This window comes from Phaenicophaeus curvirostris, chromosome 5 (genome assembly GCF_032191515.1).
Source record: "Phaenicophaeus curvirostris isolate KB17595 chromosome 5, BPBGC_Pcur_1.0, whole genome shotgun sequence".
Taxonomy (NCBI): domain Eukaryota; kingdom Metazoa; phylum Chordata; class Aves; order Cuculiformes; family Cuculidae; genus Phaenicophaeus; species Phaenicophaeus curvirostris.
In genome coordinates, this window is record NC_091396.1 from 22,299,448 (window position 1) to 22,327,235 (window position 27,788).

The following is a 27,788-nucleotide window of genomic DNA, read 5'->3' on the forward strand; positions in this document are numbered from 1 at the left end:
CCCTCGCTTCGCCCCGACCCTCCCAACACGCCGAGACCAAACGTCCCACCGGCCGCTTCCCGAAGGGACGGGTGGGTGGGTGGGGCGAGGAGCCTTCCGCCGCTCCCAGTCACGGATTTATTTTCACGCCTCCCCGCTCCTCCCTCCCTCCTTCCCCGGAGCGGGGCCCTCGGCCGCCGCTCTTTGTTCCCCGGCGCATCCCGCAGGTGCCCCGCGGGGGCGGCCGCCGTCCCGTCCAGTCCCGCCCGCGGTGGGCCGGCCCGGGGGAGGCGGAGCAGCGCGGGGGCCGGGCTCAGTCTGGCCGCCCGCGGGCTCGGCGGCGCCGGCAGCCCGCCCCCGGGTCGCCTTTCCATGGGGCAGCCGCGCCGAGCCCTCGGGAGCCGCCGCCGGGACGCGCGCTGAAGGGCGGTGAGTGCCGTGCGCGGCCCCGGCCCCGCCGAGGGGGCTCCCCGGGGGCAGGGCGGACGGAGGTACAGAGGGACGGATGGACGGAGGTACAGAGGGACGGATGGACGGATAGAGGGATAGATGGATGGACGAACAGAGGGATGGATGGACGGACAAAGGGATGGATGGATGGACGGACGGACAGAGGGACAGAGGGAGGGATGGACCGACGGAGGGACAGATGAACAGAGGGACAGAGGGATGGACAGAGGGAGGGATGAACCGATGGAGGGACTGATGAACGGAGGGATGGTTGGACAGACGGAGGGACAGGCAGAGGGACGGGCAGACGGAGGGATGGATGGACGGAAGGACAGAAGGGTGGATGGAGGGACAGAGGGATGGATAGATGGGCGGACAGACAAAGGGATGAATGGAGGGACAGAGTGACAGACGGACAGATGGAGGGACAGAGGGGTGGATGGATGGACGGAGGAACAGGCGGATGGGGGGACATGGGCAGATGGACAGGGGAAGAGGGATGGGTGGACGGGGAGACAGGGATGGATGGACAGGGGGACAGGGATGGATGGACGGAGGGACAGAGGGATGGAGGGGCAGAGGGAGACAAGTGGAGGGATGGACAGAGGGACAGATGGACAGACAGGCAGACAGATGGATGGATGAAGGGAAGGATGGATGGATGGATGGATGGATGGACAAGCAGAGACGGCAGGAGAGGGATTGTCCCCGTCCTAGCCATGCGTGGTCCAGGTGGCATGGGTGGAGGAGGAGGTAGTGGCGTGCTGTGCATCCTGGTGGGAGAGTGGCGGGGCATGGGGAGGGGGCAAAAGTAGCTGAGCCACCCTGTGAAGTGATGAGCAGGAGGGTCCCTAGCTGAGAGCTTTGTGGAGAGGACTTTCTCCCGGCTGTCACTCCACTGAGGGGTCTGGGGTCCTATGTCACTTCTTTCCTGGAAGTGCTCATCCTTTTCCTCTTGCTCAGGAAGGGTCACAGAAGTATCATGATCCCCAAGTGGGTGCCTCGGGTGCTGGAAAAGGGGAAGCTGTGTCCTGACCACTGTATGGGCTGGGAGGTCAGCCTTGACAGCTAAGCCGTGCCTAGAGTTAGGATGAGGGAGGCTGGCACAGCCACACTTCCATGGGATGCAGCCCTGGCTTGGCTGTGAGGGAGAGAGTGGTACTTGGCCTGGGGATGGAGGGAGAAGGGCAGGGTGAGAGAGCTGTGATATAGGAGAAAGACATGAAGAAGAGATGGAATGGAGCTCCTGCCATCACAGGATGGGGGGAAGGTGGAGTGACTGAGCTCTCAGTGAGCTCTGCATCCCTGCCTAGGCACTCGCATGTCCTTGTGTGCTGAGATGTCTGCTGTGCCATTTGTGGGGCCTCTCTGTCCTCGCTGTGTGCTGCCCTGTCTAGAGCAGCGGCAGCTCTTAAGCTTTTCTGGTGAGTACCTGTCCGACTGAGCAAACCTTATTCCGTGCCAGCTCCTTGCCCTGCCCCAGCACTGCCTGCAGTTGGAGTCCACTGAGCCTTTCCCTTGCCTGAGCAATGTCTCTGTCCTTCTTGCACCTGCTCAAAAGACAGGGCCAGCAAAACCTGAGCTGCACATGATTAAATGGGTACCATTTAATCCATCTCTGTCTGCAGAGGCTGGGAAGTATAAACGCCAGCGGCAACCAAAGCCTTGTTGACATTAGGGCTACCACCAGTTCAGATGAGCCATGAGAAACTACAGAGTATGCAAGAGCACTGCCTATTCTGGACTTGGCATGAATAACTTGCTCAGTAACTCTTATCTGCACTAAAGCAGAGTCTGCTGAATGATGATGTTCAGGGCCTGTGGATGAGGAAAGTGGTTTTTAAAATGCTTAAATTCAATGAAATGTAAATACTTTAAATAATTTAAATTTTAAAATGAATAGTAGTTATGTGTCAGGCAGGGGGACCCACCCAGGAGAAAGTTTTTTTTAGAACGGTTTTGGCAAAAACCGAAAATAAACAAGATTCTAAAACTTGGCATGAAGGCACCTCAACTAACCCTATCTACTCATCTGGGCTGCATAAATACACCTGATATGTGCACAGCGGTTTGCGTGGGATGCTCTAAACCTGCAGTATCCTGGTGCCCTCAGCAGAGACTGGGTAGGAACTGATGGTAGCAGGAAAAAGTGGGACTTGGTTGCTTCTGAATATGTCATGTGTTTTTGTTCTCTGTCTGCTGTGAAAAGCAAGGTCAAGGGAGCTCTTCTCTTGGTCTAAGAGTCTGAAGAGATGATGTCCGCTGTATGGTCTCAAGGGAAATTTAACCCTTCTGCTTGGGGGCCTGTAGCCAGGATTTATTGTAGAGACGAGTGGGCAGAAGACAATCTCCAGAGACTTGCATCAGGGGGTGTGTGTTGGGGGGCCATTGATCTGTAGGAGAATAAACCACAGAAATGCTCTACCCAGAGATTTTCTGTCCATTTGGAGCTGTATGGAGACTGGTGCCTGATTCAAATGGAAATGTTTTTCTCTTGTTCTCAATGAGCATCGAGTGCTGAAGCGTGCAAAATACCCAGAGTACATCTGCAGCTGGTGTTCTTTTGTCCAGTAGCTCTTTGAAGGTTGAAGTGTTTAATAGTAGGAGATGAGTCTGGGAGGGATTGTTCTATGTGTCGGTTCCAAGCATCACTTTGAGCTGTTCAAATCACGATCTGTTCCTTGCTATGTGTTTGGTGACACCTTATCCAATAAGTACCCAATAAGTACCCACATTTCTAGTAAGAACTGCTAAGTGCTGTTACAGCACAAAGATTAGCTGCCTCTGCTCTGGGCTGGATTGGCTGCCACACCACTGGGCTGCCCAGGAGGCTGCGCTTTTACCAGGTGGAGCTGGGGGCTTGCCTGAGCTGGCAAAAGTGAGAAGACTAACAGGGCTATGAAGTGGGTGTGTCTGTCTTCCTAGATCTGTGTTTTTGCTTTCAGGCTCACTCCTGGCACCGGAAAAAAAAGCACACATGCACCAGAAAGATGTTGAGATTGTTTATGTTCTGCTTCTGGCCTGGAGCCAGGGTGAACAGTCTGGTGACCTTGGCACTATTGGGAGATTATTTATAGAAAGCAGATCTTCTGGGGGTTGTGTTTTTGACATAAGAATGTGAAAACAAATCTTGGGAGGAAAAGACCCAATGTCGGCACCCAAATACATTGGTCTTTCTCCAGATGAGGAAGAACGCCTAAGAGGTGACCAGGTGTTCCTTGTTCATGTTGCTTCCTGCCTTCTCTTGGAAAATAGGGGATTGCAGGCTGGCAGCAATTCATTCCATATTTGAAGAATTCTTACTCAAGGTGCTATAAGATGTTCCCAGAGGCAAATCCAGCTATAACCAAAGACAGTGTGATGATTCAGACATGGAGGGAAATGATAAATGGCTCTGGCCTTCCTGAGTTTCTTCTGTTTGTGAAGCTCTCTGTTGTCTGTAAGGGTTAATGCATCTCAGTGTGTTTCACTGCCCATCTGTGGTGCTGTTAGCATAGCTGCCCCTGCTTGACAGATGGAGAAAGTGAGGCTCAGAAATGTGCAGGGTCTGTGTTGGATGACCCACCAGCCAGGAGCCCACACTAGCCCCATAGCCCTGGCTCCCTGATAAAATCCCAGTAGCTGACTTGCACTCTGCCGTTCACAGCATGGGTACGTTTCTCACCCTCATCCTGTGAGGGGGGTGTGGGTTTCTTTCTATCCCTCTGTATGCAAAATAGGAACTATTAAGCACATTTGTGCATTTGTTTTGATGGAGAAATCCTTGCCTAGGCTGTATCTTACTCATCTATACCAGACCCTGGTTGGACCCGTGTGCTCAGCTTCACTTAGCTTATCTTAGAGCGCGAAGCCAAGAACGAAAAGCGATGTCTGAAGCCAGAGTCTGTAAGAAAGCTCTAATCCAGATTTATACTGACCGCACTTTGGTTACGGGGGAGGAGAGAGGGGAGATCTGTCGCCAAAATGGGGAAATGGTCAAAATGATTGTAGCAGGGTTTAGTGAGAGGCTTCTGCTGATAACTGGCAGCTGCAAACAGCGTGCTCGCTCTCTGAACCTATGGGGTCAAAATAAGAAGCCTTAGCAGAGGGACTGGTAGATGACTGTGTTGCTGCTGGGCTTCCTAGAAGTTTTTGATAGGGATTTAAATTAAAGTAGTGTAAGTCAAAGACACCGAGAAGAGCATGGAGAGAAAGACAGTAAGAAATAAATTGAGCAGTGATTCGGTAGTCCGATCTCCTGGGAAGCAGTATTAGCAATATGAGTTGATGCAGCAGGAGATGCACACGCAGGAGTGTCAGATAATACTGGCCACGGGCAACCTAATTATATGTTTGAAGGGATTCTGTGTTTTCTAGGGAGATTAGCACCTAGTCCCGTTCGCAGCTGCCTGCTGCTTTGCACGGGAGAGAAATCCCTCCTTTTCTTATTAAAATCAGGGAAGCACTTAACTGGCGGCCCAGAGGGGCAAGGGGAAGGCAGGTGCAGGCCGAGCAGCACACAAAGCTTTGCAGCCCTCTCGTTTTCACCCGTATCCTGCCTGGGTTGAGAAAATTAACAGTTTGAGGCAGCGTCAGCAGCCGAACAAGAGACCTGCAGAGAAAACCCACAAGTCTTCAGGAAACCCTGTGGGTGACTCAGCCGGTGTTTTTGTCTGAATATGTGTTCATTCAGCAACCCATGATGGCAGCAGAAATGCTCTTTTGTAGTCGTGCCATCTGATGAGTGAAATACAAACCTCTGGTTTCTGGTTGGTTGTGGTCGTGGAAAGAGTTGAGAAGCTTTTTCAGCTGACAGAGGTTATTTCAGGAATCCCGCTGCTGAACCCTAAAATCTCTCTGGCCCTAGTTGGGCACTGCGGTCTTTGGCCTCGCAACGGGGCAGATGGCCATTGACAAAGAGCAGGCAACTTCCTCAGGTCAGCTTGCGCATTCCACGCTTCCTAAGCCATCTTCCTTAGGGCTAAGAAGATGCCCTTAATTCAGCCTTCTTGGCTGTCTCGCCCTGCCTTGGTATATATGACATACATCCACCTAGGCAGCAGCCTCACTGGTCCCCTGTATGGTGTTGCTGCAAAGCTGTGAGAGACACATGGGAGATGGCTTGGGTGCATCCTGGGTGGAGGTGCTCTGCAGTGCTATACAAAGCCTTAAGGAAAGACCATGTTACAGAAAGAGGGGTCCACATTGCCAGTAGCAAGTAGAGTATTTTCTTAGAAAAAGCCTTATAACGGTCCGTGATTTTAAGTCCCACTTAATCTTTCTGTGAGATGCTTAAGTTTAGCTGCCCTGCCAGTGTAAATGCTCAATATGTTCCACAGAAGCGGTAACGTGAGCTGTCTCCTCGCAGAGGAGGGGGAAACTCAAAAACCACAATACTGAGTCCATGGTGCTAGCTTTTCACCAAAATTTTCTTTGTGAAGACTTTTCTCTTTTTTTGGAAAAAAGTATATAGTAAAAGCTGCTTAATAGCAATAAAGAGCAACAAGCGGTAGTGGAAATCTGGCAGGAGTCAAAGGCTACGCTGAACAGAATTGAAGAATTTAGACCATCTGCCTGCACATTCCCAGGTCATTTTCATGGTGAGAATAAAATGTAGCTGCTTTTAATACCAGCATTTCTTGTGGAGTCTCTGGAAGTGCTGGGCACAGATCTGATGTGCTTCTGAACAGCAGGCACCTATAGCGCATCCTCCCACCATCCTCCCCCATTACCCTGCCCAGTGCTACTGTTTGCTTATTGCAGCATATGAATGTATTCTTGCCTTGTCTGCTCGCAAAAACCCAGCTGTGGTACATCACAAGTTCAACAAGTCCCTTCCATGAGCCATGCCAATGTCCACTGTTTAAATACCTGGACAAACAGGGTGGATTGAAAGTCGATGTATGGAGGAATAATAAAGCACTTGAGCTTATCTCCTCCAGACAATTTATTCCCTGCTCCACATCACTGTGCAAACCAACTGCCTTTCACTGGTGCTTGCAAAGAACATGGGGAAGAAGAGACCAGCCTCCAATCCCCAGAGCCACAGCTGCATGGGAATGACATTGCAGGTAGGGTACTGGGGAAAGTGTTGATTAAAACCTGATGCTTCTGTGTCATGAGCTCTTCTAAGCAGGAGACTATGCTATAGGCTTGATATCAGAGATGTGTGTATATATATATATACACACACATATATATACATATATATATACACACACACACATGTGTACACCAGCAAAGCATTGTGTGTGTATAGCACAGATACTTACTGCTGTTGTATGAAACCGATGTTACTGGAGCTTGTTGCATAAGTGTCTGAGACTTAAAATTGTAGAAGCAAAGGAAGGTCCTTAAACGATCCGTAATAGTAGAGATGAGACATCTGGCAACTCTGTTTTCCATGGTTGCTTGAGATTGATTTGTCAGTGCTGGTGCCACTAACACTTGGCTTCCTGAGTGTCCCTGTTGCCTCTTCTACTCTGGTTACAGGAATCAAAAAAAGGTAGGGAGTCTGTGTAATTTGGCAAGAAGGACTAGTCAGTAATACCTTTGTCCTTTCTTTCCTAAGGCTTATCTTGCTTGTGTCAGGTGAGATGTGGAGAGAGCTTCTTGACTGCGGGACCTCTCATTTTTGATCAGACATCCCCCATCACCAAGCCTATTGATGTTGCAGACATCAGTCCACTCCATTGTCTCCTCTCTGCTATAAGAAGAGATATCTTTCCTGATGTGTGTCCTTTGTGTCTGTGACTAATAAAAGTAGATCTGCTTAGGACATAGCTTCTCTGTGCTCAGCAGAAGAGAAGGGACCCCCTTTCCTTGCAGGTTGTTGTCTGGCTCTTTTATAATCCCAAAGTGTGACTCCATGCTATGAGGTAGGCAAAAGTGATTCAGTGTTTGCCTAGGATTGGGTAGTGAAAAGTTAACTGCAAGGATCAAGAATTTGTCTTGCCTGTCCATACAAAAACAATTAAAAACCTCATCTCCCTCATCTTCTATGCTCCTCTTGTGGTCTATGGAAGGAGGTAAGCCGTCGCAGGAGATGATGCATCCTGTCCTAATATAGGCACCTCTGGGGTATGGCTCACCCTGCCTATTTCCCAGACAGCCAAAAAGAAGGGGATGAGGAGAGCTATGGGTTCATGTTAGGTTTGACACTTTGAAGCCCCACTCTCTCCACACTTTGAAGCCCCACTCTCTCCACCTATGAAAGGCTTTCATTCTGCAGTGAAGACAACCTGTCTCGGTCTGTCTCTGTGTGCGATCCTCGCAATAGACATACGCTGGCCTTTTTGTGGAAGCCAGAGAACCTCTCATCCATCAGAAGCATTGTCTTTTTCAGTCTTCTTTATATTGTTTTCTTTTTCTGATGAAGTCTTTCTAAAAGGTACTTGTGTGCTGAATACCCATTGCTGATAACGCACGTTATGAAATCCAAAAGAAAGGTTACGATTAAATGTCACGCACTTCACAGTTGGGGAATTCAAAGAGCCTTGTTGATCTGTGCATAATTTGGGGGTTGACAGCTGATGCATAAACAAACTTGCACATATGCATACATGCGTGCATACAGAGCCATTTTCCCCTGACTTAGCAGCAAATAAAAGCAAAGTCAGGTTTGTATCTGCTCCTGGGGAGTTGTGGGCAGGTGCAGCATTTGTGGTAAAAGCCTGTGGGTTCTTCAGGGCTATTTCACCTGAGAACCCACTGACAAAAGTGATCACTTCTTGATAGAGTGGTGGGCTCCCCTCTGCCTTCCTCCCCTGTGCAGCTCTGCACTGATCTGTGGCTTCTTTGGGTTTACAAATATGGGTTTAATCTGATCAGGAGCATCTTCCAAGAACTTCTGGCATGTGTGAAGGCAGTATTGATGAGGTTCTGCCCAAAGTTATCACAGTGCTTTCTCCCACCAGCAGGGAATGAAGACAGACAGAAAAAATCAGTGTCGCGCTAAGCTTGTTGCTACTGAGGCCAGGAAATGCATTTCTGCCTCTGATATGTCATGTTTAATGAACCAAGTGCTGCATGGGAGTCTGTAGCTTTCCTCAGCAGCATGGGCTGTCACTAGCAGGCAGTCAGCACAGGTGGGATGCGGTGCCTGGACAGGCATCATTGAAACGCTGAGCATAAGCCATGGAAACTTGGGCAGTAGGTTTACTTTTCATATACAGTTGTCAAAACTGTGGTATGAGAGGTTAAATAACCCTATCTTTGTTGTGTGGAGGAGCAGCAGCACTGCCAAGCCTATAATCTAGTAGTTTGGCTTTCAGGCTTTTTATTCTATATGCTTGACTGCAGTTCTGTCCCTGAAAACAGCTGGTTTCACTTCCAAGTGCTTCATTGCAGGCAAGCTCGATACTCGTGGCTCCTCCTTGTTCTGAGAGATGCTGTAGTCCTGGGGGATGCTGCAGGCAGGTGCTTCACAGACGTGTTCCCGTGCACCACGCACTGTCCCACTAGCAGACAGCTAGGAGTTTCTTTTAAGGTGGTTCGCTACCAACTTGTGAATTAGCAAAGCCCATGCTAGCTCTGTCAGCAGTTATTCATAAGTTTTTCTCTTCTAAATCTGTCCTCCCAGCTCCTGTTTGCCCAACACACGGAATTTACATCTGACATTTTTAGCATTAACCTGTTGCTATAGAAACCGCTAAGGTGTCAGAGGGAGATTTTTGCCACTTGGGGATAGGCTACCAAGTAGTTGAAGTGTGTGTTTCGTTGGGAGGCCTTCTGCTAAATTCTCGAGCCTGTCTGCATTTCTGTGCTTATTTCAAGTCTAAGGAGACATTAGGGAGTGATGAAGCTGGAGCTGTAATTGCGTACAAATATGCAGGACTAAATATTAGCAGATTGTTTAGGGGAGAAGTGAGAATGTGTTCCCAAGCTGCCAGTGGGGCGTCCAAGTAGTGTGTAGGGTGGTAATCCAGAGCCAAGAGGTGAAAGGTAGTGTTGGTCTCCAGAGCAGTACATGGTTAACCTGGGGCCCTGGCTGACATCTCCTAGCAAGGAGTCTGGGACAAACTGCTCCCTGAGGCTCCACTCTACTCTCCCCTGAGACTAAAATATAGGTGAATGCCAAATAATTCATCTGGTCTGGCAGCTTGTATTGTCTTTATTTACCAGTCTCAAGAGATCATCACCATGCAGCAGGGCCCAAAATAAGTCCACACAAATTAAGCCATAGGCTTTATCTGTATATTTATAGAAAATTTACATATACTTGATTTATTAATAATTTAATATAAGCTATAAATTATACATATTTATATGAATAATATACTTTTACAGGATGCAGATGTGATTGTCTAGAGTGGGAAATGCTCTATAATATAGTGTTGGTGACAACTCAGCTGTTGGCTAATGGTCACTTGGGCTATTTCATATCAGGCCTAATTTATAAGACTTCTATGCTGTGAAAGCAAATTTTATTGCTTGTAGAACAAGAGGCACGAGTCCTGTGGGTGCCTATGTGCCTGGGACTCAGGAAATGTCCTGGCTAGACCAAAAAGCAATCTCCCTACTTAATGCAAATTTATTCATCTTCCCTTCTCCTCTTCCCCCCTTTGGTGTGTGCCTAGACTATATCTAGTCATAGCATGACAGTCTGTGGAACAAAAGGAAGACAGAAATGGAAGACAAAAATATGATGGTGCTGGGGCATCCTGCAGCAGCTCTTCTTGGGCTGGGGCTGCAAATCCAGGCATGATACTGGTCAAGACTCTGCTTTTGGGGTCCTGGAGTGGCACAGCCTTATTCGTTTCATTTTCCATTTCATGACTGTAGACATGTTGGCAGTTTATAAATTGCAGTAGTTGCATTGTACTGAGTGAGTTACTGGAATGCAGATAAAGAAATAATGATGCTGGAGGTGTAATTCATCTTCTCTTGGGTGAGAGTCCTTCAAGAATGGTTTTGAAATCACCGTCTCAGTGGCAGTATGCTGTGACGTTGTGGTCATGTGTGGCTGAGGGGACCAAATCTCGCAGATTGATTTCTTATGATTTCCTTTTAAGTTCTGGTAAGGGACAGAGCTGGAGAATTATTGGGAATAAAGGGCATCACCTTCCTGGAGCATTTGTGGGTGTAAATTGTTGCATGCCTTGGGACACAGTGGGAAGGAAATCTGGGGACGTTTGAGGTTGTTGGGGAAGAAGTGCCAAGAAGCCCTGTTTTACTGTGTTGATCCAGTATTCAGAGGTGTTACGAGTAAGAAGCATGTGTCTGGGCTTCTTCCTCATCCCAGGGTTGCTTTCTGTAGAGTTTCTTTGAGCCTGTGTCATTCCTCAGGTGTGAAACAGAAGAGATGAAATACTGTTACATCAGATTTTCTGTAAAATCTTTATTACCCTGTTTGGTTGCAGGGCTCTTCTGGCTTTTTAAAGCTGCTCTTTTCCAGTATCAAGGGTTGATTTACTAATTGAGTGGTTTTTTTTTTTTATTTGTGTGTATAGACATGTGGGTTTTGGTTTTCCTTCTAATGTTTCCCTGTAGAAATCATCTTCAGGACAGATGGCCCAGTAAGCTTCTGGGACTGTCTCCCACAAACACCTGTCTAAGGCAGCTGGGAAATCAGAGAGGAATTCTTTTCTTTTAATGCCCTTAAAGAAAAACAGCACCTGATCCAAATATGTCTTATTTCCTTATCTCTTCATCCTCTCAGCTTCCTGGAAAACTTGAATGCTGAGTGGTGGTCCTCCAAAGTGAAGGCAAGGGGTGAGCTGCCAGCTGTGGGCTGATGCTGGGACACAGCTGCCTGAACCGTTGGGGGGAGTCCGGCAACTTTGGGGTGATGGATTGCTGCAGTCAGCCAGGCTGAGAGTCCTGGCAGGGAGGAGGACGATGATTGAGAGGATGGACTCATATGCAAGTAATACAGATGGGAATCACTGAAGCAGCAGATCGTACTTGGTGAACTTTGTATTTGCAGCCAAAACACTCTCAGCAGCAAGGAATAGGCTACTTGAGAAAGCCAGATGATGTGGCCAAGCTTGTACTTGGAAGGGGTGCGTGCACACATGTGGTGGATGAAATACGAAGTCTGTTAGTTCCCCATGTTGGGAGCCCACCAAGCCATGTGCAGCGGGGCTGTGGTGAGGCCAGGTGTCTGACTGGACACGTGTGGGGTGTTGTGTGTGATGGCAGCTGTAACCATGCAGGGTGCCTGACGGAGCATGTTCAGTGTGTCGCAGACTGCTTCAGGGGGCAGACAAGCGTTTCTCCCCTAAGGCGAAGCCTGGGCGCCCTTGCTTGCCATGGAGGGGTTGGCGTGTTGCTGCAGGTGGTGGTTAGCAGGCCTGTAGAGTGTCGTCACTGTTGTTTTATCTTGTTCTGGGGAAACTGAGCACTTCACAGCTTTTGATTGCTATATAACACATCCTGTGACACTGAAAGAAACTTTCCTGTGCTCCCTGCAAAAAAGATATTTGAAAGCAATAAAATCCTTGAGCAGGGCCATATATCACAGATGGTATGGCTTTGCCCCCAAGTCGTGGTGCTTCTTGAGGCAGGATGTTTTTGTGGCAGTAGGGAGCTTGCAGGCAGGAACCGCACTGCCTGGGGGAAGTCAGAGAGCCAGGGCTGCTGGAGAAGAGACGTGGGGAGGGATGCAGCTCTAACACAGGCAGAGGGGCGAGTTCAGGATGTGTGGGAAAGGCTGAACAGGTTTTGGATGTCTTTGCCTGCAGAGGTAACAGGCTAAGTAATGTAAATTAACTCTTACATCCTCAGTAGCTTCTCCCCTGCAGAGTAGTGATGCTGGCTGCATCTGTTGAGTTCATAGTTGCATGAGTTGCATTACACACAGGGTGTCACCACCTGACATGTGATGGCTTCAGGACCAGCTCTGCACTGTTCACAAAATGCATTGGAGGGTATCTGGCCATATCTGGCCGTGGGGCGTGTCTAACCTGCAGGGTGAGGTTTGGATATGCCTGAGGCAGCTGTTCGTGCATCACAGGTGGTTTGGTATTCACCATTTCCCCTGGCTTGGCTCGTCTGCAGCAGATGATCTGGAGGCACCCAGTGAAGATGCCTTTTGCTTTGTGTTTCATTGTGTGTAGGGGCAGGAGATCTACTGTGTAAGTTTTCCCTAGGGAGGACGTAGTGTCCCTGTGCCTACTGGAGTTGCTTGTGGAAACAACAGGGCTGTGGCAGGGTTGGGAATGAATCTCTGGGAGGAGATGTTTCCTACTGGTATTATGAAGAGCATTCTGTACTGAAAGGCATGGTGTTTATGTGGGGAGTCCTGTGTACCTGGCTTGTTATAGGTGAGAAATCTGAAGTATCCCTGTTGCTTAGGTGTACAGACAGTGCTAGACTGAGTGGGAGCAGCAGCCACATTATGCTGCTGTGGTGGCTGAGTGCTAATTGTTTTTACTGCCTGAGCATCAGGTTATTTTTGGCTTCATCAAGTTTCATTCCCTGCAGATATTAGGCTTCCTGACCTGCAGAAACTGCTTTGAAAGAGTTTATCTTCTTTGGGATGGAGAACTTACACTTATACCCCTCATCCAGGGCATGGGTTGCAGTATATTCTTCTGAGCTAATATATATTTGTATATATAAGTATATTCTTTTGAGCTAATTATTCTGTTGTGTTGCTAGCCCAGAGTGTGAAAAGCTGTTTTCTGCAGCTGGCATGGAGGAAATCCGCTGGGAGATGGGATTAGTGATGGACTGCTGCAGCTGGCTGGTGGCAGAGGGGTCCTAATCATCTAGATCTCTGTTCAGGATAGAAATCTAGGCAAGGACCTGGCTCAGTCACTGTGGATTTAGGATGTGCTGTTGCAGTTGCAGGAAAAAAAAAAACACGTGAATCATAGAACAGAGTCACAGAATCATAGAATAGTTTGGGTTGGAAGGGTCCATTAAAGCTCATCTAATCAAACCTCCCTGCAATAAGCAGGAACATCCTCAGCTAGATGAAGTTGCTCAGAGCCCTGTCCAACCTGGCCTTGAATGCTTCCAGCGCTGGGGCATCTACCACCTCTCTGGGCAACGTCTTCTAGTATTTCACCACCCTCATTCTAAAAGGTCCCTTCCTCATCTAACTCCATCCTCTTAGTTTAAAACCATTACCCCTTGTACTATCACAACAGGCCCTACTAAGATTTTTGTCCTTATCTTTCTTATAAGCCTCCATTAAGTACAGAAATGCTACAATAAGGTCTCCCCAGAGCCTTCTCAAGGCTGAACAGCCCCTGCTCTCTCAGCCGGTTTTCACAGGAGAGGTGTTCCATCCCTCTGATCATTTTTGTGGCCCTCCTCTGGACCTGCTCCAACAGGTCTGTGTCTTTCCTATGCTTGAGTGCTCCAGACCTGAACACAGTACTCCAGGTGAGGTCTTAGCAGGATGGAGTCGAGAGGGATAATCACCTCCCTCAACCTGCTGGACGCGATTCTTTTGGTGCAGCCCAGGATACAGCTGGCCTTCTGGGCTGTGAGCACACATTACCAGAAGATAGCTTGGGACATGAGTTGTTCTGGCTTGGGGGTCTATTTCACCATGGCTTACTGCGAAAACTTGTATTAGGGTGTTTGGATAGGATGCACAAAGATGCTTCGTGGCTTTCAAGTGTGTTATTAGGTGAGACACAGGGGATTTGCCTCATCCTTTGGGATTTCAGTGTCCTGAAGTGTCTAAGGCTGTTTACCAAGAGATTTTATGCATGTAAAGGTGAGCAGACTGAGCCTTCATATGTGGGGAATCTGAGATCTCACTCAATTAGGCAACAGCCTAGCGTTTACAAGAGTCAAGGTGCTTAGTACATCTATGGATCCTGTCCTTAATGCACCAATGTTTCCAAAGTGAGGATATAATCTGTCCTGGAGGTGCACGGCTGTAGTAAGGTGAAGGTGTTTATGGAGAAGAGGGAAGAGATAGCTGGCTAGTTGAAAATTGCATGTGGAAGGTTTCTAGCCGGTCTTGCTCTTGTATGACTGTTCTGACCAGTGCATCCATCACCTCTCTTCTTTGCCCTGCCTATGTGTCTGAGCCCAGGCTTTCTTGCTGTCCCTGTGGCTGAGTACGTATGGGGTCCAGAGCAGCTGCTATAGACCTGTCACTGTCCTCACTGGCAGAAACAAGACCACCAAAGCCTAGAGAAACAGCAGAAGAACTGGACAAATGCATTATGGCTGCCAGAGCCTTGCAAGAGAAAAAACAGAGTCCAACAGGACAACGGGAGTCCTCTCCCTGGCCTCAACCTGATAGAGCTGAGTAAACTTGTAGCCATCTTAAATGTATAAACCTTTCACTCATTGTCCTGGCTTGACTCTGGTTCGTTTTCTCTTTCTCTGCTTGCAGATTGGAAGTGCCCTCAAACCCTTGGAGTGACAGGTACTGTAGTGCCACCTCTTTAATTCAATCAACACTGCTTTGTTGAGTAAAAGGCTGCACCGTGGATGGCAGTGCCACTGAAAAAACATCTGGCAAAGCAATAGGCAGCAGCCCTGTCCCTAGGGCCCCCTGGGGAGCCGTGTCCCCACAGGCAGGCAGGACAGCACCCATCAGCTGCTTGGCAGCACCTTGCTGAAGCTGTAGGCAGTCACTTTCAGGTGCCTGTGGGAATGGAGTCTGGTTCCCCTCTTGCAACACCATGCACCTCCCTTGATGAGTGTGCCGCTCTGGTTGCTGCAGCGTTATTGCGTGTGCGGTTGACTCTCCCCTCTCCCATGCTGCAGAACTCTTTTTCTCTCCAAACACTGGGAGGGAAGCGGAGATGCTGGGGGAAGAGCTGTGGAGGTGGGGAGAGATTGAGCTATCATTAGTGTGGCACCAATGAGGTTTCTTTGCACCACAAAGCAGTAGCTATCAAAATTAAGAGCAGTATGCCGAACAGTTGAGCAAGGCAATAGATACTGAAAGGATCCTGCAAACAAAAAGGATTTTGGATTTAAAAAAACCCTCTTTCAACTGCACATGGGCACTGCCCATCACTGAGAGTTGTGTTGGGGAGTAGGAATTACCTGTTCATGGTGATTAATCTGCGCAGCCCCTGGGATACTCAGGAAACAGATTAAGGAAAAAAAGAATTGTAGGAGAAGGAGGATGTGGAGGTTCCCCTTTGAAAATGCATAGGCTAATAGAAAACATCCTCTAAATTGTCATTATGTGAGGATACATTAATGTAAGTATAACGTTTTTAAATTCTCAGCATCTTCTCTTTGAATATAATTGAATTAGCACTAATACATTAGTTAGCTTATTATTCATTAATAGTCAGTATTCATTAGACTGGCTCTTTCTCTGGAAGATGGGTGTAATGAGATGTGAGACTATCTGCAGGGCAATGCTGTAGCTGTGCTTAGTGTGGTGGGAGTGTAGCTTTATGTACCAGAATGGCTTTTGGTGATTGCTTTGTTGGCACTTGTGTCTGGCCTATGCTGTCCTGACTCTTGGTCAGTGGTTTACCACAAATTAGTGGAAATTCTTCATGTGAGAGAGTACTAATGATGATGTGGGTAAATTTCCACTAACTTTTGCCCTGAAAGTAACTGACAGAACAACTGATGAAGGCAAATTTTGATCTTTTGGGCTGTAGTCAGAGTTGCAAAACTGCCTCTGTAATCACAGAACTGTTCATCACTATCTTTATTGGTGAGTCATGGAGTTCCATCTTCAACCCCCATCATCTTCCATTGCTTCTTGCCCTCAGGAGAGATTCTCTAGATAGGAAGATATTTCTTTTCCCCATCCCTTCTTTTATCTCGGGTTTGGTTTTTTTTCTTACTGTTTTCTTTTTTTTCCTCCCTCTCTAATGTTCCCTTTTTCTTCCATTTCTGACCACAAAAAGGACAGAACAGGAGATGTGGGCAACAGGCTTTCCCTGGCTCGAAACCAAGGAATTCAGATGTGCCAGGCTGGTGTTGCCAGCAGACTCAGCACCCCAAGTCCTATCAAAATCAGCAGGCTTCAGTTCTCTCATGCCATGCGTGTGCTTTGGTGACCCAGGGTCAGTAGGATGCTGCTGATCAGGCCCTCTGCCAGACTTTTCTCTCGCCTAGTAAGTCTTTGTGGAAGGACTTTGCTTTGCTCCTCGTGAACGCATGCAGGGGAAGGAGAGTGGCCAAATAGGTACCCAGAGCCTTTATGGATTGTGAGGGCCCTGCTGACAGTGTGGCATACCTTGGGCAGGGCACCTGTGCTGGGGGCTGTCCTCCTTGTGTCCCAGGAGCTATGTTGGGTCAGATGAGGGATGTGGGATGCCCTCAGTGTGGTCCTGAGGCTCAGAGAGAGGAGCATTCAGCAGAGGGGTGTTGTTTCAGGGTTGAGCTGGATAGCTTTGATCAGAAAATAATGAGCTAGAAATACCACAGCAACAGATCTTCTCTGGTTTCACCAGCAGTGCAGTTCTGGTGGGAAACCACTCAGCATCTGATCTTGTGGGTCTGGGTCTGCCAGGAGTAGAAAGGACTGCAAAAACTGTAGTAAAATAAATTGAAAAGACCTCAAGCTTTTCATTTTAACGCATCACTCTGGTTTTGGGGTGGATTTTGTGTACAGATTGCCTATATTTGAGTACCCACAAGTTACTGTATCAATTTGTGTCAGCAAGCTACACACATGATAAATCTTTAAAACTTTTTGGCTAACAGCTACCTTTTGAGCTGCTTTTCTTGTGCTTGAGTGTAGGCACGTGTATACAGCTTCCACCTTCCTCCTGAGCAGCTGTTTTCTGTTGTCCCACATCTGAAATATTTCTAGACTCTGGCTGCTGCATGTGGCTCTGTGCTACCTTTCCAGGAATCTGGGCTTAGTTATTCAGTGGAAAGAGAAGAAAACTGCAACCAACCAAAACCAAACCCCCCTACAATCTAAAAGAAGCCGTGGGTAGCTGAACTAGCTTGCTGAAAAGCATTTTGCCTGTGGTCTGCTAAAGGGTTTTACTAAACCCTTGATTGTGGGGTTCAATCTTTGCACTGTCCCAATAAAAACTCTTAGCTCTGCCTTACAGAAAGACTTACGTTGGGCACTGGCAAACATCACTGTCTACTCTTCTCTGGACAACCACAGGGAAGAGTTTCCCTGCAAGAGGGAAATCCCTTGCAAGGCAGCAGGACAACACTTTCATGCATGATGCCAAAATAACTGGCACTTTGTTTCATTACTCCCCAAAGACTTGTCAACACTTTAGACATAAGCATAAATTCTCTCCTTCTGGGGCAGCTGCAGGAAGGCTTGGCTGGTGAGCAGGACTGATGGTGCTTGAGCCCTGCACATACTTGGGTGGGATTAGCTGGGATTAGCTATGCCTGGTGCCTCTGGGGATTCATCTGTGAGTCTCTGGGAGAGTGAAGTGGTAAACAGAAAAATGTGTTTGTGTTCAGCTAAGCCAAGATGAAATGAAGACAAATTGAAAGAAAAGACTTTTTGAACTAAAGGTTTCCTGGGTTTTACGATAACAGTGATTTCATAGGACTCTTGACACCTCTACCTTTATACCACCGTGCCAAGGCAGAAGTTATCTCTTCCACCATAGCTTCTGTCAGTTATCTTTGTCTTGTTCTTATCCCAAATAGTTTATAGTTGCCATAATCTTCCATTTCTCAAAAGGTAATGAATCCTCAAGGGAGGTCTTGCCTCTGGCTTCTTGTTCAGGGGCTGGTGTGTTCTTGCACAATAAGGGGGCTGCAGTATTGGAGGGGTGACATAAATAAGTACCTGAGATTTGTGTGATATTTGGCTTGAAATGGCATCTGAAGGGTATGTTGTATGGCACAGGGAAAGACAAAAGGCAAAGCATCACCTAATGCCTTCAACTCCGCTTGTCTGGGAAGCATTTCATTCCCCTGATCTGGGAAACAGCAAAGAGGTACTGTTGGGCATTGCCTCCTGCTGGGATAGTCCAGACTATGATTTGTTGGTCAAAAGCACTTATAGCTAAATGCCCACACTAAAGACACAGTGCTCTGATTTTCCTTTCCTTCTCAGCAGATCCCAGGGACGGCAGGGCTACCCTGAGATGAGCTGCACGTAGATGGAGCTGGCCCCACTGCCAGAGCTCCCTGCCCAGACACAATGAGGAGCTGTGTGCCAGCCTAACGGGAAGATTTTGTGGCAGTGGTTATTTTTTGTTCCCAAACCTCGTGAAATTTCATGTGACAGCAGAGCCGTTTCCTGCACCCTCTTGCACCACCTCACAGCTGAGGGCTGGGTGGTGGAGGGCCACCATGGCAGCAAAGCAGCCCCCGCCACTGATGAAGAAGCACAGCCAGACTGATCTGGTGAGCAGGTTGAAGACACGCAAGATCCTGGGGGTCGGCGGGGAAGATGATGATGGCGAGGTCCATCGTTCAAAGGTGAGGGCAGGGGAGAGGTAAGCGCATGTGCAGTGATGATAGAAAAGAGATGTCTTGCCTAGGCAAACCAAGGTGATGTGGGTGTTTTTTAGCATCCAGCTTCTGCAGCCTCTTTGGCAAAAACAGGGCTCACCCCTCTGTGGGGCTTCTGTAAAGTGAGGAGTGAAGGCTGTGGTGGTACAAACAATGCTGCCTTTGAGCTATGATGGGCTATGCAGCCTTCTGGATTCATGGGAGCTGCCCAAAATGTTTTTTCTTGGCAACAGCTCTGTCCTCAAGCTGCTTTAATGCATTCCGGAAATTGTATTATCAAGACACCTATGAGCTAGCTTGGAGCTGGTTCCATAGGAGCATGGCACCACCAATGCCTTCCAGCTGGTGGCCTGGACACTGGAGCAGGAATTTAAAGAGCAGTGCTGCAGTGCCTCTCAAAACAGGCCTGAATTGCAAATGAACAACTTGTTTCAGTGAAATATCAGAGCTGGAGGACAAAACAAGAGCCCTGTCCTGCATGTTCTCTAGAGAACTTGCTGGCAGGGCATTTCCTGGCTCTTGTCTGCATGTGGGGAGCTGTCCAGAGCTCTCTCAGAGCTCTCTGCAACCAAAAGCTCCCTGAGTACTTCTCCCTGTTGTGTATCTGTCTCATCTGCACGGTTTGGGGAAATAACAGCCAGGCATTGCTCTGGGCAGTGTGAGAGCAAGAGCGGGATGGACATTGACTTTGGCTCTGCCAGAGCCTGTGCTTTATTGGGGTGTGACATGCGGGCACTGTGTGGGAGGAGATGGTTCCCTACTTATGTAGGTAATAGGAGACGAGTTACTATTGAACTTCCCCCAGTTCCATGCTGTACATGGCTGATCCCAGTAAGGAAGCAGTAGAGGATGCAGCTCTTCATGGAAATCAAGGCAGCCTTTAGCACGTGTTGGCACCAAGGGGTCTCAGATGAATACCTTGTCCTTATCCTCCTTTCAGCCCTCTTACCTCCTAGGGATAAACTTGCATATGGAGTTAGGCATGTGTTTTTGTGCTGGTGAAAACTGCTTAAAAGGTCTGCTCAGTCACCTTGTGTCTTTTATTTGAATTGCAGATTAGCCAAGTACTGGGGAATGAAATCAAGTTTGCTGTCCGAGAACCACTGGGTCTCAGGTAAGGTGTCAGGCCATGTCAGACCTGGGTTGTCTGAGAGCCCTTGGCCACAGCATCCCTGCCAGCTCTGGCTACTAACAGCTGCTTCACTGCTTTGTCAGCATCACTGCTTCCTGAAGGGGCTTCTCAGGGGCTGCAGGACCAGACTGGCCCTAGTTTCTTCTCCCCCGAGGCCCTCAAGTTCTTGTCTCACAGCAGGTACTGGGAACTGCAGGGGCTGTGCTGGGCTGGAGGAGCTCATGGTCTTATGTGTGGCAGAGGGGTGCATCTGTTGGGCCACTCCTCTGTGCTGTCCTCTTGGCAGAGTCACTTTCCTCCTGTGCTTGGGTGTGGGGGATTTTGGCTTTGTCACGTCTCACCAGTGAGGCTGATCTGCGTGTTGAGGCTGGAGCTAGCGGGGTGTGGGGAGCCAAGTGCTTTTGTGGGAGGCTTGTTGCTGCCTCAGTTGTGGGAGGTGGGAGGATGGAGGCTGATAGCTGAGCAGACAGCCAGAAGTGTTTTGCAAAGTAGGAGCAATGAAATCGCCCCCGTACTCATGCTGGGTCCTCTGTCTTCCCTCCCATGCAGGGTCTGGCAGCTGGTTTCCGCCATCATGTTTTCTGGAGTCGCCATCATGGTAAGGGAGGGCTATGGTCCTGGTCACCGTCAGCTCCCAGCTGCCAACGGGGAGCATCAGCATGGCTCCTTGGCCCCAGCATTTATCTCCCTTCTCTGCCTCCAGCAAGTGCTGTCTTTGCTCTCGCTGTGTCTCAGTAATGGACTTCACCAGCAGTGTCCTTGATGTTCCAATCACCAGGGTCTGTTTTCATTAGCAGGGTCATAAACCACACATTGCACAGCATTCTGGGTCATAAAAACTGGCCATGAAGTCAGTAGCTGACACATTGATAAGTCTTGTGCCTCCTTAATTTCCAATTTCCTGACCAGCGGCTCCAATCCCATAAAAGCTTAATGTTGGAGCACAGCTGCCCACTGAATGAGACAGAACGTTTTGATGGCCCTGGCCAGTGCAGGCTGCTAAGTCTCTCCCTTGCCTCTGCCAGGCCCTTGCTTTCCCTGATCAGCTCTACGATGCCATCTTTGACGAGGAATCTGTGAGCAGCAAGACTCCCATCCGGCTCTATGGAGGAGCCCTCCTCAGTGAGTGCCACGCTGCTGTACTCGGGGCATGCTGCTGCCCCCAAAAGTAAGGGGATGAGAGGCCAAAGTGGCAGGAGGTGACAAAGTCTGTGCCCAGCAGGACAACTGCAGACAGAGAGCAGAGAACGTCTGCTTTTAGGAAAGAAATTGTTTAGGGATGTTTCGAGAAGCTCACCTATGCTGCTTTTTCTTTGTAGGGGCTCAGGCTCACTGCAGGTGGGGTAAGAAGGGCTGTGCACGCGCTAAATACCTGTGGAAATGTGCCTCAGCAAAGAAGGGTTGCAGATGGGCTGGGAGATGGGCTGCAGCTGGGGCCAGACTCCGGTGGGAGTGGGAGAAGAGGAGGGGCAGGCAACGACATCCCGGGAGGGTCCCAGCCTGGGGCCCAAGAGGTGGAGGGGCAGCGGACGAGAAGGTGAGGGGAGCCTAGAGATTAAGGCCTGGAAAAGAAAACGAGCAAGGGAATTAACCGCAGGGGGTTTGCGTAGCTCCGCGCCTTGCCTCGTGGCTGCTGGTGCTCCCAGGCTGCGGGGACCGCACCTTTGAGGGGCCCAGCCGGGTTCCTGCCCAGGGCTGGCAGCGCCGCGGACGGAGGCGCCCCGCACCCCGAGCCGGGCAGGCGCTGTGCCGGGCGCGTTTGTTGGCTGGGGCGGCGGTGGGAGGGATGCGGCGAGCCTTCCCGCAGCCTGCAGCAGCCCCTCGCGGGCGCGGCGGGGAGCGCAGGGCTAGGGGGGCGCTGCCCCTTCCCGGTGACCCCCCGGCCCTCCTCAGGTATCTCGCTCATCATGTGGAACGCGCTCTACACGGCCGAAAAAGTCATTATCCGCTGGAGCCTGCTGACAGAGGCGTGCTACTTCGCTGTGCAGTTCCTGGGTGAGTAGCAGCAGCCACCCCGTGGGGAGGAGGATGGGGATGCACTGGAGAAGCTGTTCTTCAGCTGGAGTAGCTACAGAAGCACTTGATCCCCAGCTATCTCTGTGCTGGAGATGGCTCCTTTGTTTTGCAGGACTGGCAAAGATAACCTGGCCCCCGGAGCGTCTTCCCTGCTAGTTGGTCTCCCTTTTCCTTGGGCTGCTCCTCCCCCTTGGGCTGCTCCCCAAAGGGTGACCAGGTGCAGGGGAAACATTTTCATCTGACGATTCATCTATTTTCATCCCTGAAAACATCTGGCCACACAGGTTATCTCCTGGAGCAGGTTGCCTAGATTCTGGGGCTAATGAGAAAAGACTGCGGCAACCTGCACTAAGAAGGGAGATGTTTGGTCTTACCAAACCAGAAAATAACAGTTCAGCTTGTTTCTAGGGAGCTTATCTATATTTAACAATGAACGGGGTGTGTGTATATATTGGTAGCTTGCTAACTATGTTACAAGGTAGCTGGTTTAGATATGGGCTATGTGTTGCTAGCCAAAAAAAAGAAGTGAGATGCTTAGAAGAGAGGTAGTGTGTGTGAACTGTGCATATTTTATAGATGCTTCTACATTTGAAAAATATATATCAGTGCTGAAGTGGTCAAATCACAAAGCAGACTCAGGAACATGTAGCTTCTACGGTTAACACCTGGGCAGAACTAAAAGTCACATCTGCTCAAGTGAGCATTTTTGGGCTGTGGCTGTCTCAACGTGAGGCTGTCTTTAAAGCAGGGTTTCTGTAAGTGAGAGCTCTCGGGATTATGAGTCTGTGGCTAACTTCAAGGCTGTGAAAATCAAGGTAGGGAACAGCCTCAGCCATGCCTTCACGGCGTGTGAGCCTGTGGTGAACGCGTCTGTGTTCGCAAGGCTCAGCAGGCAGCACAAGGAAGCTGCGTTAGAGGGCAGTAGAACACAGCTTTGTGCTGCTTGTCTCCATTTGCTTTTTCATCACCAACCTCTGCCTTCTCTTCCTTCTCCTCTTCCTTCTCCTCCAGTTACCACTGCCTCCCTGGTTGAGAGTAGCCGGATAGCCACAGGTGCCGTGCTCCTCCTGGTCAGCCGAGCCCTCTTCATCCTCATCAGCATTTATTATTATTACCAAGTTGGACGCCGACCCAAGAAAGTCTAATTCCTGAGGTTTTCGAGCTTTTTGTCATGGGAAGGGGAGGGGGGTGGGTTGTGTTGGTAATTTAGCATTATAATTATGGCCTTTTTTTTTTTTTTTTTTGTTAGTCCCTTTTGGTTCCAAAGTGGTATCTTTCTTTTGTGCTTACCAGCATGAATTAGTGTGTAACCCGGTGCTGGTGGCATTGCCAGATGAAATGGAGGGGGAGCAGTGTTGGGTGGGATCCCCCAGCCCCTCTGCAGGAGATGAGGAGCAGTGGGAGGAAGGCTCAGGGAGGTGTGCAGGCCTGGCAGGCTCAGGGAAAAGAGCCAGTTTCCTGGAGGAAATTGGCTGATGGGATCACAGGCTCTGAACCCGCTGGAACAAAGCACAAAGTAAGACCAGCACATTGTAACCAAATCCCTGAGGAGACAGGGAGAAGTACTCGGCTGCTTCTTTGGTAAGCCTTGCACCTGCGTGGGGAGGGTGCCCTTGTGTACAGCCCATTCCCCTTTCAACAAGTACTGACTGTCCAGGTAGCTAGGAGCTGGACGGGGTTACAGTCTAGTTCAGCACTTCGCAAACAGCTGTTCTTTCCTCGCTGCCAAAGGTGCAAAACAGTTTTGCACTGGGTGCTGTGCAAAACTTAGTAGGAGGTAGAGAAAAAGAACAGGGAGGGGGTTCTTGCTTGTTCCCTTCACAGGGACAGTGATGGGAACAGCAAAGCAACTCAAAATGTAATAAGTGAGAAATGAAGGAAGCTATTGGAAATAGCCCACTGAGCACAAAGATGCAACCTTGTTTGGGATGTTTCTTGAAGTTTCTAGGCTGGGGCAGTTTCCTGTCCCTCCACACCTGAACACTTCCTGCAGTTGCAGCTTTACTGATGGTAGCAGCAGTGGTGGGTGTGAAGTAGTCTGTGATGCTTTAGTTAAGCAGGGGCTGGAGTGCTGTTGTGATTAGTGCTAGTGAAAGCAGAGTGAGCATCAGTACAGCTGCTTGGGTTGGTGAGCAGCCTCTTGAGATGAGCCTTAGCTGCGGAAGATGGTGTTCCAGTTCTACTAATGTGCATCACAGCTTTTCTGACTTTGAGAAGAGAGGACCAAAGTTTCTAGCATTAAGATACTTAACTGGGATGAACAACAGCAAGGAACTCACTGGCCAGTTTCTCCAACATCTCCTGGGCTTAACAGCATTGGCTGCCCTACTTCCTAGCACTTGCCTTGCGGATTATCCCTGTCCACAGCTGGAGGCAGCATTTTTGTTTTCCATGGGACTAAAGCCAGAAGGTCTGTGTAGAGGATACAGACATCTTACTTATGCACTGCTGTTGGCTGGATCAAGGCATGCCCTGGAATAGAGCTGACATCCAAAAATCCCAGTAGAAAGATGCCTGTGGGAACAGAAGTACTTGTGTGAACAATATCCTTCAAGCCACCAGTGAGACTGGGATCTGTTGCTGTTTAATATCTTAGTAGAGTTAGAAGAAGGTAGTGGGTAGTTACTGTATGTTGTGTTAGTGCTTTTGGCATTTAGAAGCAGCTGCAAAAACTTCGGACACTGTGTGCATTGTACCTACTGGCCATGCAAAATGTCTGTCAGGTAAGAATATTGGAATTTGTTGATCTAGGAAACATCAGAATTGTAATTTTTTTTTTTCCCTAAGAAGTAAATCAAATGGAGAGGCAACATCCAACAGCAGGCTAAATTCTGGAGCCTCCCAACAACACATGCCTGCCAAGCTGCTTTCAATATGCCCAAAATATGACACTGAACAACTAAAACTTTAACGAACTTTAAGAGGAACATTCGTCTTCAGGTGGAAGAGTTATTCTTAAGAGGGTAAGCCTTTTCCTTGTAAGGCAGGAAATTATCAAAGTGCAGCCTGGAGAGTATCATGAATTAGACAGAGCAGTGCTGTGTGTGGGAGCTGGAGCATAGCATGCTGTGGCTGTTGCTCTCAACCTCTACACCACCTGCACAGGCAGCTGCAATGGTTTCAGTGCAACACTTTGGCTGTAGTTGTTGGTATAGGTATGTAAAGGCTGATTCTTTGTGTTTTGGAGGTAACATGAATGTATACACAGACGGATTGTTGGTTTTGGGGGGGGTGGGAAATTGTGTTTCTAGGAAAGACAAAACTGACCACAGCAAAAGCAGTCTAGCAGAAGGATAGAGGGTCTTCTTAATGCTATTCTCCCATCTGTGGTGGCTGAAGGTCCTAGGAGCTGTTATGACTCGGAGTCTGTAGATAGCTGCCTGACTAGCGTACCTTAAAATATCATCCCACAGATGAGAGGAAATGAGTTACTGCACTACGTGAGAGCAGTTCTCCAAAGGTTTCTTGATGGTTAAATCAGGTGGGAGGATGGGAGAATCAGTTACAGCTTTCCAAAGGAGCTTTATACTAAGTGAGGTCAACTTCCTCAGGTCTCCTGCTTAGCAGCTGCCTCTGCAAATCTCGAGTGAGCCACTTCTAGTTTTGCCAGTTAATGTCTTCTGCTCCAACACAGAGCAATGCTCGGGTCAGTGGCCACGTAAGTTATTTTATGCTACTTGGTACCTAGTCCTGAAAGGGGAGAGATGAAGAGGTTGCCTTATTTTCATGCTTGTTGCTTCACCTTGCAATAAATGGACCATGTAGAAAGTATGGAAGTAGCCTGGGCCTCTACAGCTAAGTGAGAAGGGACAAATGGGGGTGCCCCCCCTCACAACAGCCACAAAAGGGCTGTGGTCTGTGGTATGGCCCCTTCTCATCAGCAAGATGCTGCTGGAGAAACATGGCCAGGCCAACCTGAGGAAGTGAATTTGTAGCAGGTGAGGTCTAGGAGGGATTTTCTCAGGGTGGCTTGAGGATGGAACCCAGGCAGAGCATGTGTGGTGGGTTGTCTTCACTCTGGTGTGAGTAGCTGGAAAGGAAGGAGAATGCTGAAACATTTGTACGGAACTGCATCCGGAAGGACAGAATTGCTGGCGTCACAGCTGCAGGTGGCAGCTGAGCATATAATTTGGGATCAAAAGCCTGAGGCATCACTTCGTGCTCTGTTACTGATCTGCTGAGAAGAAATTCCCATCTCCACAGGCCTCAGTCTCCTTATCTGTTAAATAGTGAGAAAAGCCTTGGACTGATGTCATCTCCCATGGGAGACAGTTTGCAATCAAATACCTGCTTGCATTTGTATAATGTTGTGCAGGACTGGGAGTTGTGTTCCCCAGAGGGTTGTCCTCTGAGCAGGCACAGGCCAAGACTGAGCCTGACTGCCTTTCTCTGTGAGAGATCTATCCCAACCCTTGTGTTCATCAAGCCCTCACTTTTGAGGGTGAAGAAAGTTCATTATTTACATAACTTCCTACATCACCTTATTTACACCTAACCAATATCTGGCAAACTGGAGCTGGTGACAAAGGGGAGGCTCTGTCTGTCCTAAGCTGGCCTCTTCCTTCTGGTCATGGGTTTTTACTTGGGGTGGGAGGGCAGGGGAAAATGGGACACTTCTATTTATACCTCATTTTAGCTGCTGTACCTGAGTTTATTCTTTCTCTTCTGGTAAGAAAGCAACTGTACTTAACACCGAGCAAATAGTGAAAATTAAAGCCATTTCACTTCACTGTCACAAGATCTTTCTTTAATTTTTTTTTTTTTTAAGAAACTCACACAAAAACTGCACAGAGAGTGCTTCAGGCTTGTGTTCTGGTTTATATTACCAAAAAAAATTCCTTTCAATATAAAAAAGCATTACAGTAGGGAATACAGGATAAATTAGCTCCACTATCTAATAAAAAGAACATTTACAGTTTTTTAAAATAGATTTCAAACATTATTTCACACGCAGCCAGGCATTCATGACAGTCATTTGAGCATTAAATAACAGCTGGGAGGCAGGGGTGCTGAGAGGGGCCATGGGCTTGCAGGCACAGGCTGCTCTCTACTACTTCCATCCAAGGTGCTTGGGCCATGGTCATAGTGGTGCTACAGTGAAGGAGGTGGCAGCACAGCAGCTCCCTCTGGTCCCCAGCCTGCCCAGGGCTCTCCAGCAAGCAGCAAACCTAGCTTGAGCCCCTGACCCCAAAATGTTCACCACAGCTATTAAAAACAAATATAAAAATACATTTGCTTCTCCTGCCTACTATTTTGAAAACTACTGTACAACAGAGGGGGCAGCCATATATCCAAGGGACAATCCCAACAAATCTACATGCTTTGCCATACAGTGGGAGTCTGCTCTCTGGAGTTGTCTATTCATTAAATTCCCCTGAGGGAAATTCCTTCTGCCTGTTACCAGCTTCCACAGGTCCTCTCAGATTTGCGTGTATCTTTACAGCTATCTCCGGTTCTTGTTTAAAACTGCTCTCTGGCCGTTGCTGAGGTTGCAGGCTGTGTTTGCACTGGCACACTAGCCAGCTGCAGAGAAGATTTGAAGTCTTCATACAGAAAAGAGCAATGAGGGATCAGACAAGGTAAGAGAGGAGAAACAGCTGTGCAAAGGCCAGAATATGAAACGAACAAGAGGTCTGTTTGAAGATACAGGGACTACCATTAGGATGAGAGGGAAAGTGAGAAAGCTAAGACCAGACAAAGCAGTTAAGTACAGAATTAGGAAAGCCAAAGAGAAATAAGCCAGCAGAGGTCCTACTTCAGGTGTGTATATTTATCACTTAGCACTCTAGGTGCTTTGGTCCAGTTCCTCCAGCTCCCACGGTTTCTCCCCTGTGCCACTGGTGGCAGGAAAAGGCTTGAAGGCGCTTTTTTTCCTACTTTCTTCCCTCAGCCATGGACA

At 48.6% G+C, this 27,788-nt stretch overlaps 2 protein-coding genes across 2 annotated transcripts in view; both read left to right on the forward strand.

Annotated features, from left to right (window-relative positions):
• Window positions 1-25,248, forward strand: part of SYT13 (synaptotagmin 13) — a 200,234-nt gene extending 174,986 nt beyond the window's left edge. Inside the window, exon 7 of the transcript XR_011337518.1 lies at window positions 25,236-25,248. The gene's annotated coding sequence lies outside the window, so the exon portion shown is untranslated. The remainder of the gene's footprint in view (window positions 1-25,235) is intronic.
• Window positions 14,723-26,884, forward strand: TP53I11 (tumor protein p53 inducible protein 11). Its single transcript, XM_069857927.1, has 7 exons — window positions 14,723-14,746; window positions 18,344-18,708; window positions 19,797-19,855; window positions 20,423-20,471; window positions 20,899-20,995; window positions 21,767-21,868; window positions 22,901-26,884. Exons 2-7 carry the CDS (start codon window positions 18,580-18,582, stop codon window positions 23,032-23,034), a joined length of 570 nt encoding a protein of 189 aa, XP_069714028.1. The 5' UTR covers window positions 14,723-14,746; window positions 18,344-18,579; the 3' UTR covers window positions 23,035-26,884.
• Window positions 26,885-27,788: the final 904 nt, after the last annotated feature.

Bases quoted from the DNA above. Each gene is read 5' to 3' on its own strand.
- TP53I11 (XM_069857927.1), top strand. From the start codon at position 18,580: ATGGCAGCAAAGCAGCCCCCGCCACTGATGAAGAAGCACAGCCAGACT. The intron at 18,709-19,796 runs GTGAGGGCAGGG...TTTGAATTGCAG, and splicing joins GCGAGGTCCATCGTTCAAAG to ATTAGCCAAGTACTGGGGAA. The intron at 20,472-20,898 runs GTAAGGGAGGGC...TGCCTCTGCCAG, and splicing joins TTTCTGGAGTCGCCATCATG to GCCCTTGCTTTCCCTGATCA.